The following is a 20,433-nucleotide window of genomic DNA, read 5'->3' on the forward strand; positions in this document are numbered from 1 at the left end:
TCCGCACTAACTACTCATGCAGAAAAAAGGGTTATGTAAAATGACATTAGAAGAAAATCATTTGTAATCGTTGCATCGGGCTGCACTTTGAGGAGACATTAGGAGTAAATCCGTGGCGTGGTAGGCTTATGCTTTATCTTCTGATATTTACTGAGTTTACTGGTGCATGAAAAGCTTTCAGCAAGAATAGCAGATGGGATGGACCTTTCATAGGTAATGCTATCTACCAGGTTATTACTTCTATATATTGATAGTAAAGTAATCTCCAAGATATCACCCTACAAATATAGATTATTTAAATGTCTGTAACAAAAAAGAAAAAAAGAACTGCTTTCATAAATAGTTCACTTGGTAACCCATTGGGTCAAAGTCTCTAGATAAATGTTTAACTTTAAAAAAGTTCTAAAAGACTACATTCATTCCCTTACATTTAACTTTTCATCCACAATATAGACTGTATGACAGAACCCTGAACTTAGAGCTAATCAGTTGACATATTCTGTGTTAAATTGGACCTTTACTGTTAATTAAAAATAAAGACATGCTCCAAGGCAGAAGTAGTCACAAATTTATATTTCTAACACTTTAAATAGCTGTAAGATTTTTGTTAGATCACAGTATGAGAACTTGTCCACTGGAAATCATTATTGAGTTTTCAGTACTGTATTCTAATACAGAAATGTTCTCTAATTAGGTAAGATCTAGGCTGATTGCATTCCTATTAAGTCCTAGTACATGATAGTTTATTAAAATGAGAGTATGTAGATAGTGTTTGTCGTGTCATTTACTAATTAATTATTGTGAAACAGTTTAGAATTTCATAGCACAATATAAATACTGTTGCTATTTTTATTAGTAATAATGGAAGTTTTTAACTAGTGACATTATTCAGATGAATGAACATCCAAATGTTTGCACTTCATCCAGGGGCATAAATGAACAGTGGGGCTAAATTTAAGGCTCTTTGAATGAAATTACTTTCAAAATAAAGTAAGTGTCAACATGAAACATGCTTTCAAAATAAAGTAAGTGTCAAAAAAAAAATAAATAAAGTAAGTGTCAACATGAAACATGCTTTCAAAGTCTTGATTAAGAAGGATCTCTTTATCTCTGGTACTATAAAACTGAATTCCTATTCTCTTTATATTACTAATTCTTTCCTGATTCTGCCAGAGTATGTACCACACTCTCAATTCGAAGTAGGGGAGATGCTTAGGAAGCTGTATTAATTCATGCAGACTTTTTAATATATCAAAGCATAATTTAAAAAATTGTCTGTTAGGGGTGCCTGGGTGGCTCAGTCGGTTGAGCATCCAACTCGATTTCAGCTCAGGTCGTGATCTCAGGGTTTGTGAAATCAAGCCCCGCCTCCAGGTCTACACTCACTGTGCCGTGAACACAGCCTGCTTGGGATTCTCTCTCTCCCTCTCTGTCTCTGCCCCTCCTCCGCTCGTAGGTACTCTCTTTCAAAATAAATAAATAAACATTAAAATTGTCCTTTAATGACATAAGACAATTGATATCATTTTCCAAAGCATCCAAATTATTAACAATAACTAAAATGCATTGGATGCTTACTATGGGTCATGTGCTTTACCTGTGCATTACCTCATTATTCATCTATTAATATTTACAGAACTCTTACTATATGCCTGTCCCTGTCCCTGGATCTGGGGTATAGCAGTGAACAAAAAACAGACAAATCCCTGCCCTCACCTTACGTCCTTCTTGTCTGGGAATGCAAGTGGAGGGATAGACAAAACAAACTAGCAAAATATATTATGGGAGATGTGCTAAGTGACATGGAGTTTTGTTTTTGTTTTTTTCTTTACAGCAGTGAAGTAGGGTAGGGAACACCAGTTGGAGGGAGCTGACAGACTTAAAAAACGTGATCAAGAAAGCATTACTAATACGACCTTTGAGCCAAGACTTGAAGGAGGTGAAGGAGTGCACCATGTTTATCTGGGCAGAGTGACACAGGCCGATGGAACAACATTAGGACTACCTGTAATTTCCTCTAACTTAGGCAATAAAATAATGCAAAGAAATTCCATAAAACTTTTGCTCTGCATCCTAATATTGCAGAGATTTTCAGTGTTTGAATTTACTTTAAACACATTTATTGGCTGTATAACTCATGTCCACTCTATAAAATTTTGGAGTCTTTAAGATCTACTTTTCACCACCTATTTTTGAGTACTTTCTGTGTTCTAGTTTAGGCATTGGCAAACTTCTTCTATGAAAAGCCAAGTAGTAAATAGTGCAGCTTGGCAGGCAATATGGTCTCTGTCATAACTCTGCTCTTGTAGCATGAAAAGTAGCCATAGATAACCGGATCACAGGGTAGTTTCATTTTTACCTTTCTGAGGAACCTGCATACAGTTTTTCCACAATGGCTGCACCAGTTTGCATTCCCACCAGCAGTGCAAGAGGAGTCCTTTCTCACTACATCCTCGCCAACACTTGTTGCTTCTTATGTTTTTGATTATAGCCATTTTGACAGGTGTGAGGTATTATCTCTTTGTAGATTTTATTTGCATTTCCTTGATGATGAGTGATGTTGAGCATCTTTTTCATGTGTCTGTTGGCCATCTGGATATCTTCTTTGGAGAAATGTCTGATAAGCACTGGGTGATGTAGGGAATTGAAGAAAAGAGTAGCAGCCTTAGATAACCTGTAAACAGATGTGCCTGGCTGTGTTCCAATAAAACTTTATTTTCAGACACTGAGTTTTGAATTTCATAAAATTTTCATGTGTTGCAAAATATCCTTTTTTTTTTTTAACCATTTAAATGTAAAAGCATTCTTGCCTATGGGCTATACAAAAACAGGCAATGAGCTGGATTCGTCCTGTCGGCCATAGTTCACCAACACTTAGTCTAGATTCTTGCCATAAGGATACAGAGTGGACTAAAAGATCTCTTACCCTGTGCACCTTACATTCCAGCAATGGGGAGGCAGATAATAGACATGATAATCAATTTAGTACACGAGAAGGTGAAATGGGGAAAGGAGCATCAGGAGCACTGTGGCAGGAGTAAGTAAAAGTGGCCTTTACTCTGAGAGGATGCGATGGGAATGAACCACTGGAGACTTGTACAGTAGTGTGGCTTTCCTGTGTTCTGTATTCCTGAGGAAAAGCCAGCAGTGCCATGGGGACACCAGTGGTTCTCCTATGAGGAAATTCCTATTTGCATCCATACCAAAGTTCTAGTGTCTGGATATCCAGCTTGTTCTGGTTCTTTCTGTGCCCTCCCTCCCCAGTCATTACTGCCTGATTCATCTTGTCCTTTTTCATAGGATTTGAGCCAATGGAATTTCTTATTCCAGCGGAATAAACATAGTGAGCATATTTTCTTTTCTTCAGTGAATCTAGAAATCTTGCCTCAGCAGTAAATTACCATATATTTGCACAAAAAAAAACATTGAAAAATTATAAACATAAGTCTTTCGGAGAATGTTTATTATTTGGCGGGTGGATAATTCTGTTTATCATCAGTGATAGTCTCTGCCTACAGTCACCGACTAATTTTTGAGCACCTACCATTAGCCTTAGAGTGGATTTTCATGCCACTCAAATCCAGTGCTCTCCATTCTGAATGATAAGCCCTAAGCGATCTAGTCCCTCTCCATCTTTAGAACCTCCTCTTCTCCCACGCTTCCTTCACCTGCTACACTTCCAAATTTACAGGTATTTCTCTGATATTCAAATATGGCAAATTTACCCGCATCTCCGAGATTTGCATTCCCTGTCCCCATGCCTGAGGCCTAGAATGCTGTTCCCCAGTCATTGCGTACTTGGGGGTATTTTTATCACAAGAAATGACCATCCCAGTGAGAGTTTCTCTAAAATGCAATTTAAGTCACCACCAATGACTTTCATTCCTTTAACTCTATTTTAATTGCCTGCGTGCCATTTATTACTACCCGATTGTGTGTGTGTGTGTGTGTGTGTGTGTGTTTTGTTGGTTTATCTGTCTTCCAACGTGGGAGATGTGAGCAGGGATTTTTGTCTGACTTCTCAGTTACCTAATCTATTCTAAGATATCTGGCATATATTAGGCACTCAATTATTTTTTGAATAAATTAATGAAAGAATGCTTGTATATGCTTATGCCATGTGCCCAGCACTCTGGTAAACATCACTGATGGAGGCGTCCTTGAACTTGTTCTGCTCTACTTGTCCCCTTCCCTTCTCTTATACACAACCTGGTATCTTGAAAAAGTCGTCAGTGTTTTGTTCTTCAGTTCTTTCTACTTACAATAAACCCGTTACAGTCTGGCTTGTATCTCTACCCCTCAAATAAACTGCTCACAACGGTTTCTAGTCTCCAGCAACTTCCTGATTGCTAATCCAGTGGATTTCATAGTCTTTATCTTATTTAACCCACCAGTAGCTTTTGACAACCTCTTCCTCAAAACATTATGTGTTCTGCCTTCACATCCATGACACATCTCTTGCTTTGATTTCTTTCTCTTAAACCACATATATACTCATGGTTGCAATTTTGTGTCACATCAAGTAACACAAAGATGGAAAAATAATTTCTGCTTAATAATTTCATGTCTTCCTGGCGCTCTATACCTGAACAAATTTATGAGCCACTGCAGTGAGTGAGTGAGTGAGTGAGTGGTACATGCTTGTATGCATACCTGTCAAAACTATGCTTGACGACTTTTAGCTTGTCTTAATTCATGAACCACATTCTTTTATTGGAGAATATAAGACCTTTGTTAGTTATCATATCCCAGTTGACAATAGCTGAAATTGTAAATTCTATTTTGTGTAGCATTTGTAGTCATTTTCTTTTTTTTTTTTTTTTTAATTTTTTTTTTTTTTTCAACGTTTATTTATTTTTGGGACAGAGAGAGACAGAGCATGAACGGGGGAGGGGCAGAGAGAGAGGGAGACACAGAATCGGAAACAGGCTCCAGGCTCTGAGCCATCAGCCCAGAGCCTGACGCGGGGCTGGAACTCACGGACCGCGAGATCGTGACCTGGCTGAAGTCGGACGCTTAACCGACTGCGCCACCCAGGCGCCCCTGTAGTCATTTTCAATAGAAAAGATCTTTTAGGCTACTGTTATCCTCCAGTTTTCCATTTTAGGAAACAAACTGAAAGTAAAGTTGAAGAAGATTTTTATAGCCTATAGATTATTTTCCCATGTCAATAACATAAAACCTCCACAAGCCACCTGTTTGCCACATTAAACAGTAATAATGAAATTAGTTGGCACACCAGCACTGTTTGTTATAGCATCCCAATAAAGAACATAAGCAGGGCGCCTGGCTGGCTCAGTTGCAGGAGTGTGCTGCTCTTGATGTCAGGTTCATGAGTTCGAGCCCCACGTTGGGCATAGAGCTCACTTTAAAAAATAAATAAATAAGAAATAAACTTACCCAATTTCATTCCCATTCTCACCTCTTTCTTCCAATCTACCAAAAAAAAAAAAAAAAAAAAAAGGAGTGGGAGGGCTATTAGGTTTTTCTCCTTCTGTTTAAAGCCCCTGCCACCTCAGGGGTTTAGCTCTGTCTTCTCCCTTCTCTCCTGTTTTCACCACCTCCCTCTCTACTAGCTTCCTCACATGTTCAGATCTCTTTCTCATTCTAATAGCAAACTCTACCAAATCCCCTTCCTAGATGTTGCTCGACCTTATTCTTCCCCTTGTTATTCATGCTTCTCAAAATAATACATACCCACCATCCCCTTTTTTTCCGCTTCTGTTCAATTTTTTAAAATATTTCTTACTGTCCAATGTAACATACATATTGAAAAATGCATAGTTACATCACACACACTTAAGTTATATAACACCACTGTGTTCAAGAAATAGAAAATTGCAGCTACCCCAAAACCTTCTGTGCATTTTCTCCCCACTGGAAGTAACTACTATCCTGGCTTCTGTGGGGAATCATTTTCTCATTCTTTATGGTTTTATCACCTTTGTATTCATCTCTTCACTCTTCAACCTGTTGCCTTCTGCTCTTTATTACCTTTCTACCAATTCCAAAATTCTCATACTAAGGTTATCCATGAACAATTGCCAAATCTAACAGATGCTTCTCAGTTCTAATCTCACTAAGCCTCTGCTGTATTTTCCATTGCAGATCAGTTCACCCTTCTTGAAACTACTCTCTAAGGTCTATGACTATATTCTCCTGTGATTCTGCATCCTTCAGCCTTTCCTTCTCTGTCCCTTTCCCAGGTTCCTCCCTTAAATGTTATGCCCAGGGTTCCATCCTGAGCTCACCACTGTTCATATTGGGTACGGCGATGCTGTCCACTCGGGTCATTTTAGCCTCCACTATTATACGGTAGATTTCATTCAGAGCTAATCTTCAGCTCACACTTGTTCCCTCAGCTTTAATCTTACAGAGACAACTGCCTCATGGACATCACCTAAATACACAGCATCCAAGTTAGACTTCATGATCTTTCCCTCTAATTTCCTACTGTTTCTGAAGCAGTTGTTGGCACCCAACTTAGAAACCTGAAAAGCATCGTAATTTCTCCTTTCCTTTATTCCTCATATCTTTTCAATGTTCAGTGATAACAGTTTTATCCCCTCATGTATTGGCCAAATCGATTCCCTTTTTCCTATCCTTGTTATTACTCTTGTAGTGTAGACCTTCGTCACCTCATTGATTTCCTAACAGCCACCTTTTTCACTGCATCTAACCTTCTGTTCATATTCACGCCCTCTACAACTACAAGCCAAAATGGTTTTTCCAAAATAAAATTCTAACTACTCTGCTCCCATATTTAAAACAACACTTAAATGGAAAAGCCCAGATAAACCCCAAGTTCTTTAAGATGACTTTAAGGCTCTCCCTTCTTTTGCCCTGCTTTCTCCAGCCTCATTTTTCAGTCTACCTGGCTAGGCATGTTATACTTTGTCAGCATGTATGCTTTCTTAGCTTCATGCATTGTTCATGCTAGCCCCTCTTCCTAGGATTTTCCATTTGACTTACACCTAATTCTTTAAAAGTAAATGTAAGTTTTGTAAGCATTCCCTGACTCCTTCCATCCCATCCCAATGATGGGTCCCCTTTGCCACTCCATTAAAACCTTGTACATGTACCTCACTTTGCTTACATCTTCTGTCATCATCTGTTTAGATGTCTTTCATGTTCTACTAGCCTGTTATGCTTCTCTCTCTGAGATACCTAATACCTAACACAGTACTGGGCACAATGCCTAATGGAATGAGGAGAGAAGAAGAGGAAAGCACATATTGACGTGAAGTGGGAAAGAATTGTCATGTTGTGCACTTTAACACAGAGAATCATCTGGATGTGAGGTCCTAAACTCTAGGAGGCAGTATTTCTAAAGGATCTCTTACCTAAAAAGAGCTCTTTGGGAAAGAATCAGGTTTTAATTTTCTTCTAACATTTAATAAACGCTCACAAATATTCATGTTGCAGACCAAACCTGGACCACCCAAAAAGCCGAAGACCCCTTCTGGACAATCGGCCTTAGTGTATTGCTACAACTGTGGGCAAGAAGGCCATTATGGACACGTAAGTTTGAGTAGCATTTGGGCATAACACTTTCTGTTGTTCTGGGAGTGGTTGCTGAAAGATGAACTAAAAAAAAAAAAAAAATGTAATTCTGAATGCTTACCTTTTTAATAAACTAACATCCTAAAGTAAGACTTAATGTATTTGCAACTGATTTGCTTTTCCCATCCCTGCCAGAGAGATCTGTCAGAGCACGTTCTTCTAATTGTTTTAAATATACATGAACAAGTTAGGCTAAAACAAATAAAAACCTCATACAGTCAATCAGAGGAATAAAAGTAGTCACCAAAATGGTTACACTTCTCATGAGTTCTTACGTTTGCTATTACTTTGACACAGCCAAAATCATGATTGGAGATTTTCTATGTAGTTCTCCAGTATCTCCAGCTTTCCCTGGTACTGTGTTCACTTAAATCTTCATCACTCACATATAAACCCTGACACTAGTGGAAAGACAGAGATACTGTATCATTGACTAGCCTGTCTGCCCCACAGACGTCCAGATTATCCAAGCTGCATATTCCCAGCCCCAGCTAAAAGGGCCAAACTGTGTGTGTTTTAGGTGCAAGAGTGTCAAAGCAGAAGGAATTTGTTGCTGTGAGATGGGAGGGAGTCTCCTAGCCAGTTGTCTCATTAAGTAAGAAACAGCAGCAGCGCATCCCAGAGACAGGATGCGATAAGAATAGACTGCAAGCTCTCCTGCATTCTGGGAATCCTAAGGCAGAGGAAGAAGGGCAGTGGCACAAAAAGTAGAAAATCTGTATGGAGAAATACATTCCTAGTCTCCTGGCAGGCTTCTAACAGCTTAGAAACCAAAATAAACTAAAATCAAATGCGATCTGATGACAGGAGGTAGAAAGCATTCGGGGGTAGAGAGTCCTCAAAATGGGAGGGCTGTGAGCAATGGGAAGGGGAGGGGTAGTGCTGCGCTTTGTGACTCATGGGAGTCCCACCTTGAATTCTGACCATGGCACCTCACGCAGACCTTGGGGCTGGACCTCTGCAGCAAAGGGAGAGACACAACACAGTTCACCAACAGGTGAAACTTTTCTTCCACGTTGGGGCAGCAGGACCATGGAATGAAGGATTACAACATGAAAGCTAGGATGAAGTTCTGATCCTCAGGTCTGGCTTTTGCTCTGCTACTGACTTCACCATGTGACTTGAACAACGCACTCCGGTCTTCAGTTTCTTTATCTCCAAAGCAAAGAAGTTGTACGGGGAGATTTCTCAATACTGACACTTGGATGCTGTTTCCAATGTGAACAAATCCATAGTATGGTGACATGGATGGAGAGACCCATACTCCATTTTCATAGAATGCACATTAAAAACTTTGTTAAAGAATACTTTTTCTTACAAAATTACCAGCTCTAGATCTTTTCCTGCTTTGTGCATTCCACCTCGTTGCCAAAATCCAGATGTTGCCAACACTGTTTAGGAAACCTATTCTCATGAGTATTCCACTGCCACGCAGATCACACAGATGTACAATTTATGCTTGCTGACCTCTTTAAAGCAAAAGGGTGTAATTTTCCATTTATGTTTGTTCAATTAAAGAAAAACAATTATAGTTGGGCACATATTGCTTACTAGTCAGTCCTGTTAATGTAGATAGGAAATACATTAAAAACATTTGGAATTTATCCCAGAAATCTAGATTTAGATAGTTTTTAATTTACAATAAAGCAAATTTGGCAGCCTCATCGCTGCCATAGATGAAGAATTCTAGATCATCCACACTAATGAAGAAGATCAGTGGTGTGGCTAATCCAGAATAGTAGATAAATTATATAGCCAACTATCAATTGTGTGTGCTAATGGAGGGGACCAGCGATGTGGATAATCAAAACATAATTTACATTTAGCTTTGGAAAATATTTATCGTATTGTATGGCTCTGTATAGCCACGCCAGTCTAGACTGTACAGGATCCAAATAGAAGACTGTGCAGATGATTAAAGATGTCTGAGGACCCCTCCCCTTCATCTGCAGAAATACAGCTCTATAGATGTTACTGAACAGCCTCTTCGTATAAAAGGTATTCTGAGGTGAATGTGGCACCACCCTTCCCTAACCTCACTCATCATGTAGTTGGAGAGGCAGGGACAGTCCTAAGCAGCTTCATATCAGGCAAACTACAAACTACCATAGAAAACAGTAGTCACTCTACAGAGAGACTACTCCAAGAGCGTGTGAAAGTATGAGTGGGTGCTGGGAGTGTATCAAGATCTTTAGTACCTCTTTGTAATTGCAATTTGCTCTTAATATTTTATGGTTAGACTCTCTCTTAGTCCATTTAGGCTGCTGTAAACAAGCTACCATAGACTATGTGGTTTATAAACAGTAGAAATTTATTTCTTAGGTTCTAGAGGCTGGGAAGCCCAAAGTCATGGTGCCAGTAGAATTGATGTCTGATGAGGGGCTGCTGCTCCTGCTGCTGCTGCTGCTTCTTTTTCTTCTTCTTCTTCTTCTTCTTCTTCTTCTTCTTCTTCTTCTTCTTCTTCTTCTCTTTTAATGTTTACTTATTTTTGAGAGAGAGAGTGCAAGCAGTGGAGGGGCAGAGAAAGAAAGAGAGGGAGACACAGAATCTGAAACAGGCTCCAGGCTCCAAGCTGTCAGCACAGAGCCTGATGCAGGGCTCAAAGTCATGGACCATGAGATCATGACCTGAGCTGAAGTCAGATGCTTAACCAACCGACTGATCCACCCAGGCACCCCGAGGGTCTGTTTTTAATAGATGGCACTTTCATGCTATGTCCTTACACAGTAGAAGAGGCTAGGGAGCTCTATGAGGGTCTCTTTTATAAGAACATTAATCCCATTCATCAGAGCTCCATTCTTATGGCCAAATCACTACCCAAAGACTCCACCTCCTACTACCATCATCTTGGGGATGAATTCTGGTTGGGGGTTGGGAGGGATGGGCACAAACATTCAAACTATAGCAGAATCTTAGACCCAAATCTTTTATGGGTGCCCTTTCTTCTGGAAACTTAGAGCCACCATGGATAGTGATTTCTAAAAGTAATTCTTGGGCACCTGAATGGTTCAGTCAGCTAAATGTCCAACTCTTGATCCCAGCTCAGGTCTTGATCTCAGGATCATGTTTTCAAGACCCACATTGGGCTCCATGCTTGGCATGAAGCCTAAATAAAGAAATACATATGTACGTACGTACGTATGTATGTATGTATGTATGTATGTATGTATGTATGTATGTATGTAATTCTCTAGGCTACCGTATAGGTTTGCCTTATAACTTCAGGATCCAAAAAATTCCAAAAAGATCCTGAAAGTCAACAACACAGTATATCTAAAGATAGTTGGAAGAAGGAAATAATAAAGATAAGAACCAAAAGTATTGAAATAGAAAACAAAATTAATAGCATCAACAAAACCAAAAGCTAGTTCTTTAAAAACATTTTCATTTTTAGGGGTGCCTGAGTAGCTCAGTTTGTTAAACATCCAACTTCAGCTCAGGTCATGATCTCACAGTCCATGAGTTCGAGCCCTGCATCAGGCTCTGTGCTGACAGCTCAGAGCCTGGAGCCTGCTTCTGATTCTGTGTCTCCCTCTCTCTCTGCCCCTCCCCTGATCATGCTCTATCTTTGTCTCAAAAATAAATAAAAACATTTTTAAAAAATTAAAAACATATTTTTTTCCAAAAGAAAAGACTTCGGAAAAACTACTCAAAGAAAAAAAAAGGTACAAATAGTGAATAAAAAGTGTAAATAACTTAAAATACAGTAAGTTTTAATTATAGGAGAATACAAATTTTAAATAAGCTTTGCATTTAACAAAGTTCAAAATTAAGTCTGAAAATACAGATAAATAATTCTCTAGAAAAAAATATTAACCAAAATGAAGAACAAGCCTACATGAACCAATACCACTAAAAAAAATTAAGTTAGTAATCAGAATTCTCCCCTGAAATATATCAGATCCAGATAGTTTTATTGTCAGGTTTTACCAAACCTTTATTCAGAAACAGGTCATCCAAGAGAACACTACCCAATTTATTCTGTGAAGCTATTATAACCTAAAACCACTTCAAAATATTTATAGAATGATACCATTTTTATGAAGTCTGAATGCTTCAAATTTAACACTGTTGTTTATTAGAATAGTCATTAGTAGTAGTAAGAGTATAAAATGTATGAGAATGGCAGGAACCAACTTTAAGACAGTGGCAACTTCTGGAAAGGGAAGGAGACAAATGAGGAATGGGAAAGAGGATTACACGGAGGATTTCAATTGTATTATTAATGTTTCAGTTCTTGGAGCAAAAACAAATAAATTAAGGTAAAATGTGATTTGATAAAGTCCAATAGTAGGTACAGATTGACATTACTTTATTTCCAATACTTAAATGTATATTTAGAATGATTCATAATCTGCAAATCATGCTCTTACTAAGTGTGTGGCTGCCAGCTCAGTCAGGTATCTTAGAATTACAAGTCAAGTATATTTGCCAATGTTAGGATAAGTCAGCTAAATTTTATGTGGCTATTTCACATACTTTCTTCCTAAGAGGTGTTCTAATTTGCTTCAATACCTAGCTAAGAAGAGTTGGACATTTATAAAATACATTTTAGGCAAGGTGGCAGAGGACAGAAATGGGGAAGTTCCAAAGGGAAACCTCTTTCAAAGAAAAGAAAAGTTGGTCTCAGACATGCTGAATGGATATATGTCAACAGATCATGATAAATAAAGCCTATTCTATTGGATGTGGCTCAGGCCAACGATGTGGATTTGGAAACTAGCAGAGGTACAAAAGCCAGAGTCATGCAGGTGGGGAGCCGACCTAGAGAAATGAGTGAGAGGAGTGATCTCTTGAGCGGGGCAAGGAAAGAGAAGAGAGGATTCTTTTGGGGTATTTTGGAATTACCTAGGAGCATTTTCAAACCAGACCTAACCCACCACCACCATCCTGCTCCCCACCATAAGGATCACTGCCCTTGTTAGCAGTATTGGGTTAAAATAAGCTTGCAAACCATTTGGGTGAAGGGAAAAGAGCAAAGAGCTAAGAATTTACACTCGCATTTAGGGTGTAAATGTGAAAGGAGAAGCACTTGATGGAAGGCTGTTGGAAGAGACAGACAAGCAAAGGTCTAATACGACATAAGGCCAAATAAAGTCTTTAAAAGAGGAACAGAGCAAGTTCAGTAGAGACCCTGCCCCCCATTGCTGTTAGCTCAGACTGGGGGAGGGGTTTGTCAGGGAAGACTGAAAAAAGACAAGAAAGGTTTCATGGGTAAAGAAGTAAGGAAAGAAAATCCAAGCCTGAAAGAAGCCTGTAAGCACAGTTGGGTGTGATTGGATGTTGGTTTGGCCGAGCCTCCCAGCAGGACCACATCCTGAGCCTCAGCGTGGGGTATCTGTGATGTGGGACTGTCTCTAACCTCAGTGGTCTGTGATCTTGCAGTTAAGGTTTCCTGAGCAGTGCCCTTGTGACATCCTAATTTCAAATTTGATAATTTGAAACAATTTCAAACAACTTGCAGGAATGTACAGAAAGACGAATGTTTAACCAGACCTTTCCAACATCTCCATTCATCTACTACTATGATGACAAATACGAAATTCGGGAGAGAGAACAGAGAATAAAACGAAAGGTGAAAGGTATGTTGTTGAATTCTTGTGAGATTACCTTTTCAGTAGTTCCCAAATGTCTTCCTTTACACGGTCTTTGCCTGCTTTGGGTGTCATTGGTTAGCACAGAAAATGTTTTTAAATAATTACCATAGAAACCAGAACTTTCTTGATCTCCAGTAATCAGGCACCCACTTCAGAAACCCTGCATTATGATCTGTTCACACTAAACATGTTTTTCACATCATGACCATTTTAGAAAATGTCCTGTGGGGCGCCTGGGTGGCACAGTCAGTTAAGTGTCCGACTTCAGCCAGGTCACGATCTCGCGGTACGATCTTGCGGTCCGTGAGTTCGAACCCCGCGTCAGGCTCTGGGCTGATGGCTCAGAGCCTGGAGCCTGTTTCCGATTCTGTGTCTCCCTCTCTCTCTGCCCCTCCCCCGTTCATGCTCTGTCTCTCTCTGTCCCAAAAATAAATAAACGTTGAAAAAAAAAAAAATTAAAAAAAAAAAAAAAAAGAAAATGTCCTGAAAATACTTCTATCCATACAGGGAAGCAGGGTTTTAAAGGCTCTTTTTTTTTTTTTTGAGAGTTTTCTGCTTGGCAAGTAATTATTTTTTCCATTTGTATGTCTCTAGTATTTTTATGGAAAGAAAGGCTTCCCTGCTAGGTGATTCCTGGAGTTTCCCCAAAGAAGTCTGTTCTTACCAGCCATGATTACAGCAGAGCTCCAGGGTCCACAGCCACCTTCTGTGATTCCTTTACTTAACTGTTGATAACATGAAGTTCTTTTAGTTTATAATTTAGGCCTACTTTTTTCCATTTCTTTTGTGCTGTAGTTTACTAAGTTTAACAGTGGTTTACTAAGTTACTTTTCTTGCTTTCAGGATGAAATAGTTCTATACTTCTCAAGTTGACCTATACATTATAACTCTTAGAGCCTTTTTGGTATTCTTTCTCCATCCCACCCCCAGCTCTCTCTGACTTAAGGTCTTTTTCAAAAGGAATTATTTTCAACTCCTGCATATTTTCCATATTACATTTCATATAAACTCTATCTCAACTATATATAGAGAGAGATTACAGTACATAAAGATATTTATCAGGCAATTAAATTAAAAAAGAAAAGAAATGCACCAAAGTGTCCCCTCTGAATTAAAAGATTATGGCTCCTATTTTATTTTTATACTTTTTGTATTTCACGGGTTTTCTGTAACGAGTGGTTATAACTTTTATAATTCTAGGAAAACCATTTGTTTTCACTTTTAACTAGTAGTAATATTGGGAACTCTGTGGCTACTTTGAGGTTCTCTGTGATCCATTAGAATTTTCAGGCACCTGGGTGGCTCAGTCGGTTGAGCATCTGACTTCAGCACAAATCATGATCTCACAGTTCATGAGTTTGAGCCCCACATCAGTGGAACCCCCTTTGGATCCTGTCCTCCTCTTTCTGCCCCTCTCCTGCTTGCCCTCTCCCTCCCTCTCTCTCTCTCAAAAATAAACATTTTTTTTAGAAAAAAAAATTTATTTCATGCTAAAGTCTATAAGGAATTACCTTTGCTCTGTATCCTAGAGTTCACTTTTTGTGAACTTTATATTACTTTGCATTTCATCCTTTTTTTTTTTCAATGTTTATTTTTGAGAAGGGGGAGGTGAGGTGCAGGAAGGGGGACAGAGGATCTGAAGCGGGCTGTGCCCAACACGGGGCTGGAACTCACGAACTGTGAGATCATGACCTGAGTCAAAGTCAGTCACTCAGCCAACTGAGCCACCCAGGCACCCCCACCCCTATTTTTTTATTGGCCACTTCTTTAATCTGTCAAGGTTTTGTTGACATGTTAGTTTTTATCCCTCAAACTTCATCTCTCACTTACCCCATCAGAATCATGCCTGTCAGACACTTGTAGTAAAAGGGTGCCAAGTCCTGGTAAAGTGTAACACCAGATCTGGGACCAAAATGTCTGAGATACACACGTGTGTGTGTTCTCCAAGCCAGTGATGTCTGCTCTGGAGGAATAATCTCCTGTCCAGTTTGGCATCCACCTATAAGTACTGTGACCAGACTTTATCTTCAGAGGGTGATTGAAATGTCATGAGACATTTGATATATCTTGTTTCACTTCATCGTCAAAAGCTGTTTCTTTATCCCCGCCATGACTTGAATTGGTCAGATGTGACTTTTCTTCACAAAGCTGAGATGATTGCTTTCACTAGTCTTCGTCTCTATCATTCAACCTAGTACAACTGTACTGAATAGAATAAATATCTTTGGATTTCTGGATATTTTCCATTTTAGCAATCAGAAATACAGAACTATAACCATGCAATTTTTAGCGGGTGATTTTTACCTTAGTAAGGGCTCTTTCGAATGTTGTATCATTAACACATTTCATTGTCTAGTTTCCCTGTCTGCTGAGTTATTTACAGACCAGTGTAAGCCGTGTGTGGACTGTCTGGCTGCTGAATATGCAGAAATACTTTTATATTTTCCAGAACTCCAGAAAAATGGGGATTTTCCAAGGCAGTTCAAGAGACCTCACATGGAAGCAGCAGAGAAGAGGCCCCCCCATGGCAGGAGGAAGAGCCATGCCTCGTGGAGAAACAGCAGGTGGCCTCAAGAAAAGAAAGAAACCCAAAAAGAAGCGAGCAGGAGCCGCAAAGAGCGTGAGAAACACAGGAAGGCTGACAGGGCTCATGAAGTGGAGGAGGACTTCCCCAGGGGCCCAAAACTCCATTCTCCTGGCACCTTCAAGACCCAGAAGGGTCCCAAGTCCTTCCACCACTCATCACATTACCACAAGCCAAGAGAAGACAAGCTGCCCAGAGACGGCAAGCGGGGCAAACAGAAGAAAAAGGAGAGCTATTTGGAGGGCGATGGCAATGATAATTTATTTCTCATTAAGCAGAGGAAAAAAAAGTCCAAGCTGTGAGGCAGCTTCTGATTTGGCTTTCCAGTGTTTGTCTGGTCTTCATGCCTGTGACATCATGGCAATCTGTTTATGATCTATGATTAAATCAAATGAATTTTGTTTTGTTCTTTTTGTAATCTCGGCCGTACCTGAAACCGATGCACAATGACCATGGAGACCTCCATTCTCTGTGTCCAACAGGTTATTAGGTATAGAAGGAAAAAAAAAAAAAAGGACATGTACTCGTATTTCCCCCGTTCCCGTACGTCATTTTTACTCAGAATCCTAGGGATAAGAAGTAATCTTTTCAAGAAAAATTTTTAAAAATACTTTTTTTGAAAAAGTAAAAGCTCATCAAATATAATTTGTATGCTGTGGGAGTATGAAAATTAAATCCTTGCAGGAAGAGAAATCAATGCTAATATGAAAAATTCATGTTTTTCAGCATTACTTTTTTTTTAACATTGGAAAGGGGTAATAGCTATAAATCTAAATCCAGCTGTCCTTGCTCTTGAAGCTGGTGGCATAATCTTCTGATGGTCAGAGCATCAGAGGCGGAAAGATGACGGTGCCATCACTGAAGCCCTGAAGAGGCAGAGACACTGGCCGATAGCAAAATACAAGTAAGGAACCCATCCAGTAAATGTCATAAGATAGATTTCCTGAAACAAGTGAAAAAGAATCATTAAAAGGTTTAACGTAATCACAGTGCAATAGTTTTCACCGTTTCTACAGCCACACTTCAAGAAGACTGTCAACTTGGATGTATAGAGACAGATACTGCCCAGTTAAAAAATTATTCTGTTTTCACGGGTTTTTTAACTACCACAAGACTATACAGAAATTTTTGTACCTGTGAATTTTTGTACTTACCAAAGCCTAATGTTAGAATAAGAAAAATAAAATGTCTGAAATAGAGTAAATAAGTTTGTCATTTATGTAAAAAGGCAAGGATTTGGGGTGACAAAGGGCGTGCTTGGGTTAGACAAGTCACTAGAGTTCTAAAATCTCCATAAACTGGGTTCAAAATGCCCTTGTTGCCCAAGCACTAGCTCTATGCCGGAGTAAAATGAGATGGAGTCAGTTAACTCGGGCCAGTTTATGTTAGATTCTTAAGTTTGTGTTTTACTCTTTGTGAAGTACACGAACTGCTGTGTATGTGGTAGGATCAGCTCCCTTCACCTTCTGGCGGGGAGGGGAGAGTCTCCTCGCACTGAAACAGCTTCAGCGTAAATTGTGGCTGCATAGTCTTTAGTCCCCCGCCTTCCCTGTGGCCACCCTGCTCACGGCGAAGTGTAAGCGTTCTTTGTGTGTTGGTTCGTGGCTTCCTAACATCAGCTGGGATTGTTTTGACTCTCAGGTAAGTGGCCAGAGTCTTTTAACACCCTGCTAAAAGTGACAGCCATGAAAAATGGCTTCATAGAGTGGTAAATCTTGAAATAATTGGTGTTATTCCTCATTAAGGCCTAGGACAAGCCTGGCTTATTATTGGTGTGATGTGGCTAGCATTCCTTCGGATGCAAGGGCCTCTTCCAGTCAGAGAGGGGATTGCCGTTCTCCAAGGTCTTTCATACATAGCAGATTGTTCGGAGAATGGAAGAAATAAAGCTCTTTTTTTTTCCCACTCGTTTCTGCACATTATCCTATTTTCCCAATTTTTTTTTATTAGACAAGCATGTAAGGGTATAATTTATACTTCAGGTCCATGCATTTATATGCAGATAGGAAAGGCAGCTGAGCTACTTTACTTGTGGGCATTAGGATGGCAGGGGAAGAGCAGAAACACCGAGGACCTTCTGCTCCATTTCCTCTTTGTTGCCTTGGCGCCCGATTCTCACACCAAGTGTTCAGTTAGAGTCAGTCAGGGACTCACATGCTAACTTTCCATACAAAAATAGGGAGCTTAAAATATATTAGAGGCTCCACAGTTGAGCAGATAATACTTTAACTGAATAAATACAATTGAGAAGAAAAGCAGATGTCCCAAACAAGAAGAATCTGTTTAGTTGCTAAGTTTGAGAAGCCTGAACACCTTTTGCCTCTGGCCCTGCTTGGATCACAGCAACCTGTGTGGCTCCTTTTCTGGGTTAGATGTTGGTTTGTTTGGCATTCTTAGAATAGGGAGAGAACTGTCTACTGTTCTCTCAGTGGCAAGTCTTGCTTTCATGGACCATGCTATTTGCAGTATTCAGTCTTTATTTTTGTTATACAAGGATTACATATTAATCTTAAGGGGAAAAAAATTTTTTTAATCACATCTGATTCTTACACCCAAAGATAGAGTTAAAATTCATAGTGTCTGTCCTTCCATACTTTTTTTCTATACGTATTTACATTGTTCTGTAGTTTGTTTTTTCACTTAATACATTGTGAAATTCCGGTTTTCTAATCAAATATCATTAGTGCCTATATCATTAGTTTTAATGGCTACATGATTTCCCGTTTATATGGCTATGCCATAATTTATTTAATCAGCTTCCTATTGAACGGTTTGGTTGTTTCTAATTTTAATTATTTTTAAAAATCCTATGCACATCGTATCTTCTCTGATTATTCTATTTGATAAAACAGAATTTGTGGGTCTAAAAAATATGCATATATTTCATGCACATCTTAATGCATATTGCCAAATTACATTCCCAAGAAGTCATATACTGCCCAGTCACTTACACATTCCTGGTAGTGTGTAAGAGTGTTCATCTCCCCACTCCCACAATAATGGGATACTGTCATTCCTTTCTCCCAATGCCTCTCTGATGAGCAATGAAACACTGTTTGTTAGTGCTACCGTGAAAAGATTGATGTATGCTGTGTTTGTGTAAAGAGACAGATTAACTGTCAATAATCTGTTGATAAAAGATATGGAGAGAAGCTTCTCATAGGGAAAAAGTGAAAATTCTTCTGCCAACAAAAGATAACATACAAAAAAAAAAAAAAAAAAGAGCCTTTCATTCATTCCTTCATAGCTATCTCGATCCTCTGATATTACCATTTTTGGTTTTCACAGTTTAGAAGGTACTACTGGCATCTTGTGACTGGAGGCCAAGGGTGTGGCTACACATCCTACAAAGCACAGGACAGCTCCCCACAACAAAGAGTTACCCAGCCCAAAATGTCTCATGTCTCAAAAGTAATTCTGTGGACAAGAAGGAATTCAGGTTGCATGCCATATCTGAAAGCAAGAGCCAGATGTATCCTTCTCTTACAAGGCTTAGACTTTCATGAGACTGTGCCAGTATTTGAGGGTTTGGTGGGACATATCCCATTCATCTCAAATAAGGACTGCTAGCTCCATGGCATGGTCTACAGACCTTTTGGACCACTTTGTGGAAGAACAAGGCCACTGAAGACTCAGCTGACTGAGGGGAATCACTTACTAGCATAACTGGGAAACAGATATAAGCGGGGCACCAGGAGAGTATAAGCTCTGTCAAGATAAATCAATCATGGGGTGAGAACTAAAAGTCAGCTGGTGGGGAAGGAAAGAATTGGAGATTATCTAGTGGAACATTCGATTGGTTAAGAATGTCAGGTTGTAGGAACCATCACCAGGATCCAGGCCCAGCAAAGGTCCTTAGGTTTTACTTGGGGTTAACTTTAGGTTAACATTCAGAGAAGTACCATCCTTTGGAAGACACCGTCTATTATGCGTGCCATGCAAAGATTCCCTTCATGTGATGAAGCTGTTTCACTGTGGCTCTAGCCAGAGAGAACAACTTAAGTTGCTGGTACTTTTATACAATGCACATTGTACATACCCACCCTCACAGTTGTGAAATAAATCACTTCTTAACCTCATTTACTAGGAGGTGTTTCCAGTTAAACCCAGTAAGGGAATGGGGAAGTGAGACAGGGAAGAAGATAAGGAATCCAAGCCAGATGCCTTACGTCCCGTTCAGATCAAGGTGCTAAAGTGTGTGTGTGTGTGTGTGTGTGTGTGTGTGTGTGAGATTTTTGTTTTGTTTTGAATCAGTCGTTGGGGTGCCTGGGTGGCTCAGTCAGTCAAACATCTGACTTTGGCTCAGGTGATGATCTCCTGGTTCGTGAATTCAAGCCCCACGTCAGGCTCTGTGCTGACAGCTTGGAGCCTGGAACCTGCTTTAGTTTCTGTGTCTCCTCCTCTCTCTGCCCCTTCCCTGCTTGCGCTGTCTCTCCCTCTCAAAAATAAACACACAGTAATAATAATAAAATCAGTCATTGTTTAAGAGCTGCCCTCAGGAGTCTTTCTCAGTCCATTGGTTCTCTATGCATCCAGGCAAAGTGGGTTTGGCAGGCAGGCAAAAAGAATTACTTTTGAGCAGGCAGCCCACTGACAGAGACACAGGGATATGAGCAAAATTCCAATGTCATCTGCTACAACCATAGTCTCAGAACAGTCCTCCCCACAAAAGGATACTTAGCAATCTTA

General features: G+C 39.6%; 1 protein-coding gene across 4 annotated transcripts in view; it reads left to right on the top strand.

The window, feature by feature from the left end:
- ZCCHC7 (zinc finger CCHC-type containing 7) overlaps positions 1 to 16,948 on the top strand; it is a 252,664-nt gene extending 235,716 nt beyond the window's left edge. For all 4 annotated transcript variants that reach the window (XM_045469081.1, XM_045469082.1, XM_045469084.1 and 1 more), the window contains 3 exons: positions 7,426 to 7,521; positions 13,028 to 13,145; positions 15,610 to 16,948. In XM_045469081.1, the coding sequence (XP_045325037.1) occupies positions 7,426 to 7,521; positions 13,028 to 13,145; positions 15,610 to 16,046 (651 nt within the window). In that variant the 3' untranslated portion in view covers positions 16,047 to 16,948. The remainder of the gene's footprint in view (positions 1 to 7,425; positions 7,522 to 13,027; positions 13,146 to 15,609) is intronic.
- The last annotated feature ends 3,485 nt before the right edge of the window (positions 16,949 to 20,433 follow it).

The sequence above is a fragment of the Leopardus geoffroyi genome, chromosome D4, assembly GCF_018350155.1.
Source record: "Leopardus geoffroyi isolate Oge1 chromosome D4, O.geoffroyi_Oge1_pat1.0, whole genome shotgun sequence".
Taxonomy (NCBI): Eukaryota; Metazoa; Chordata; class Mammalia; order Carnivora; family Felidae; genus Leopardus; species Leopardus geoffroyi.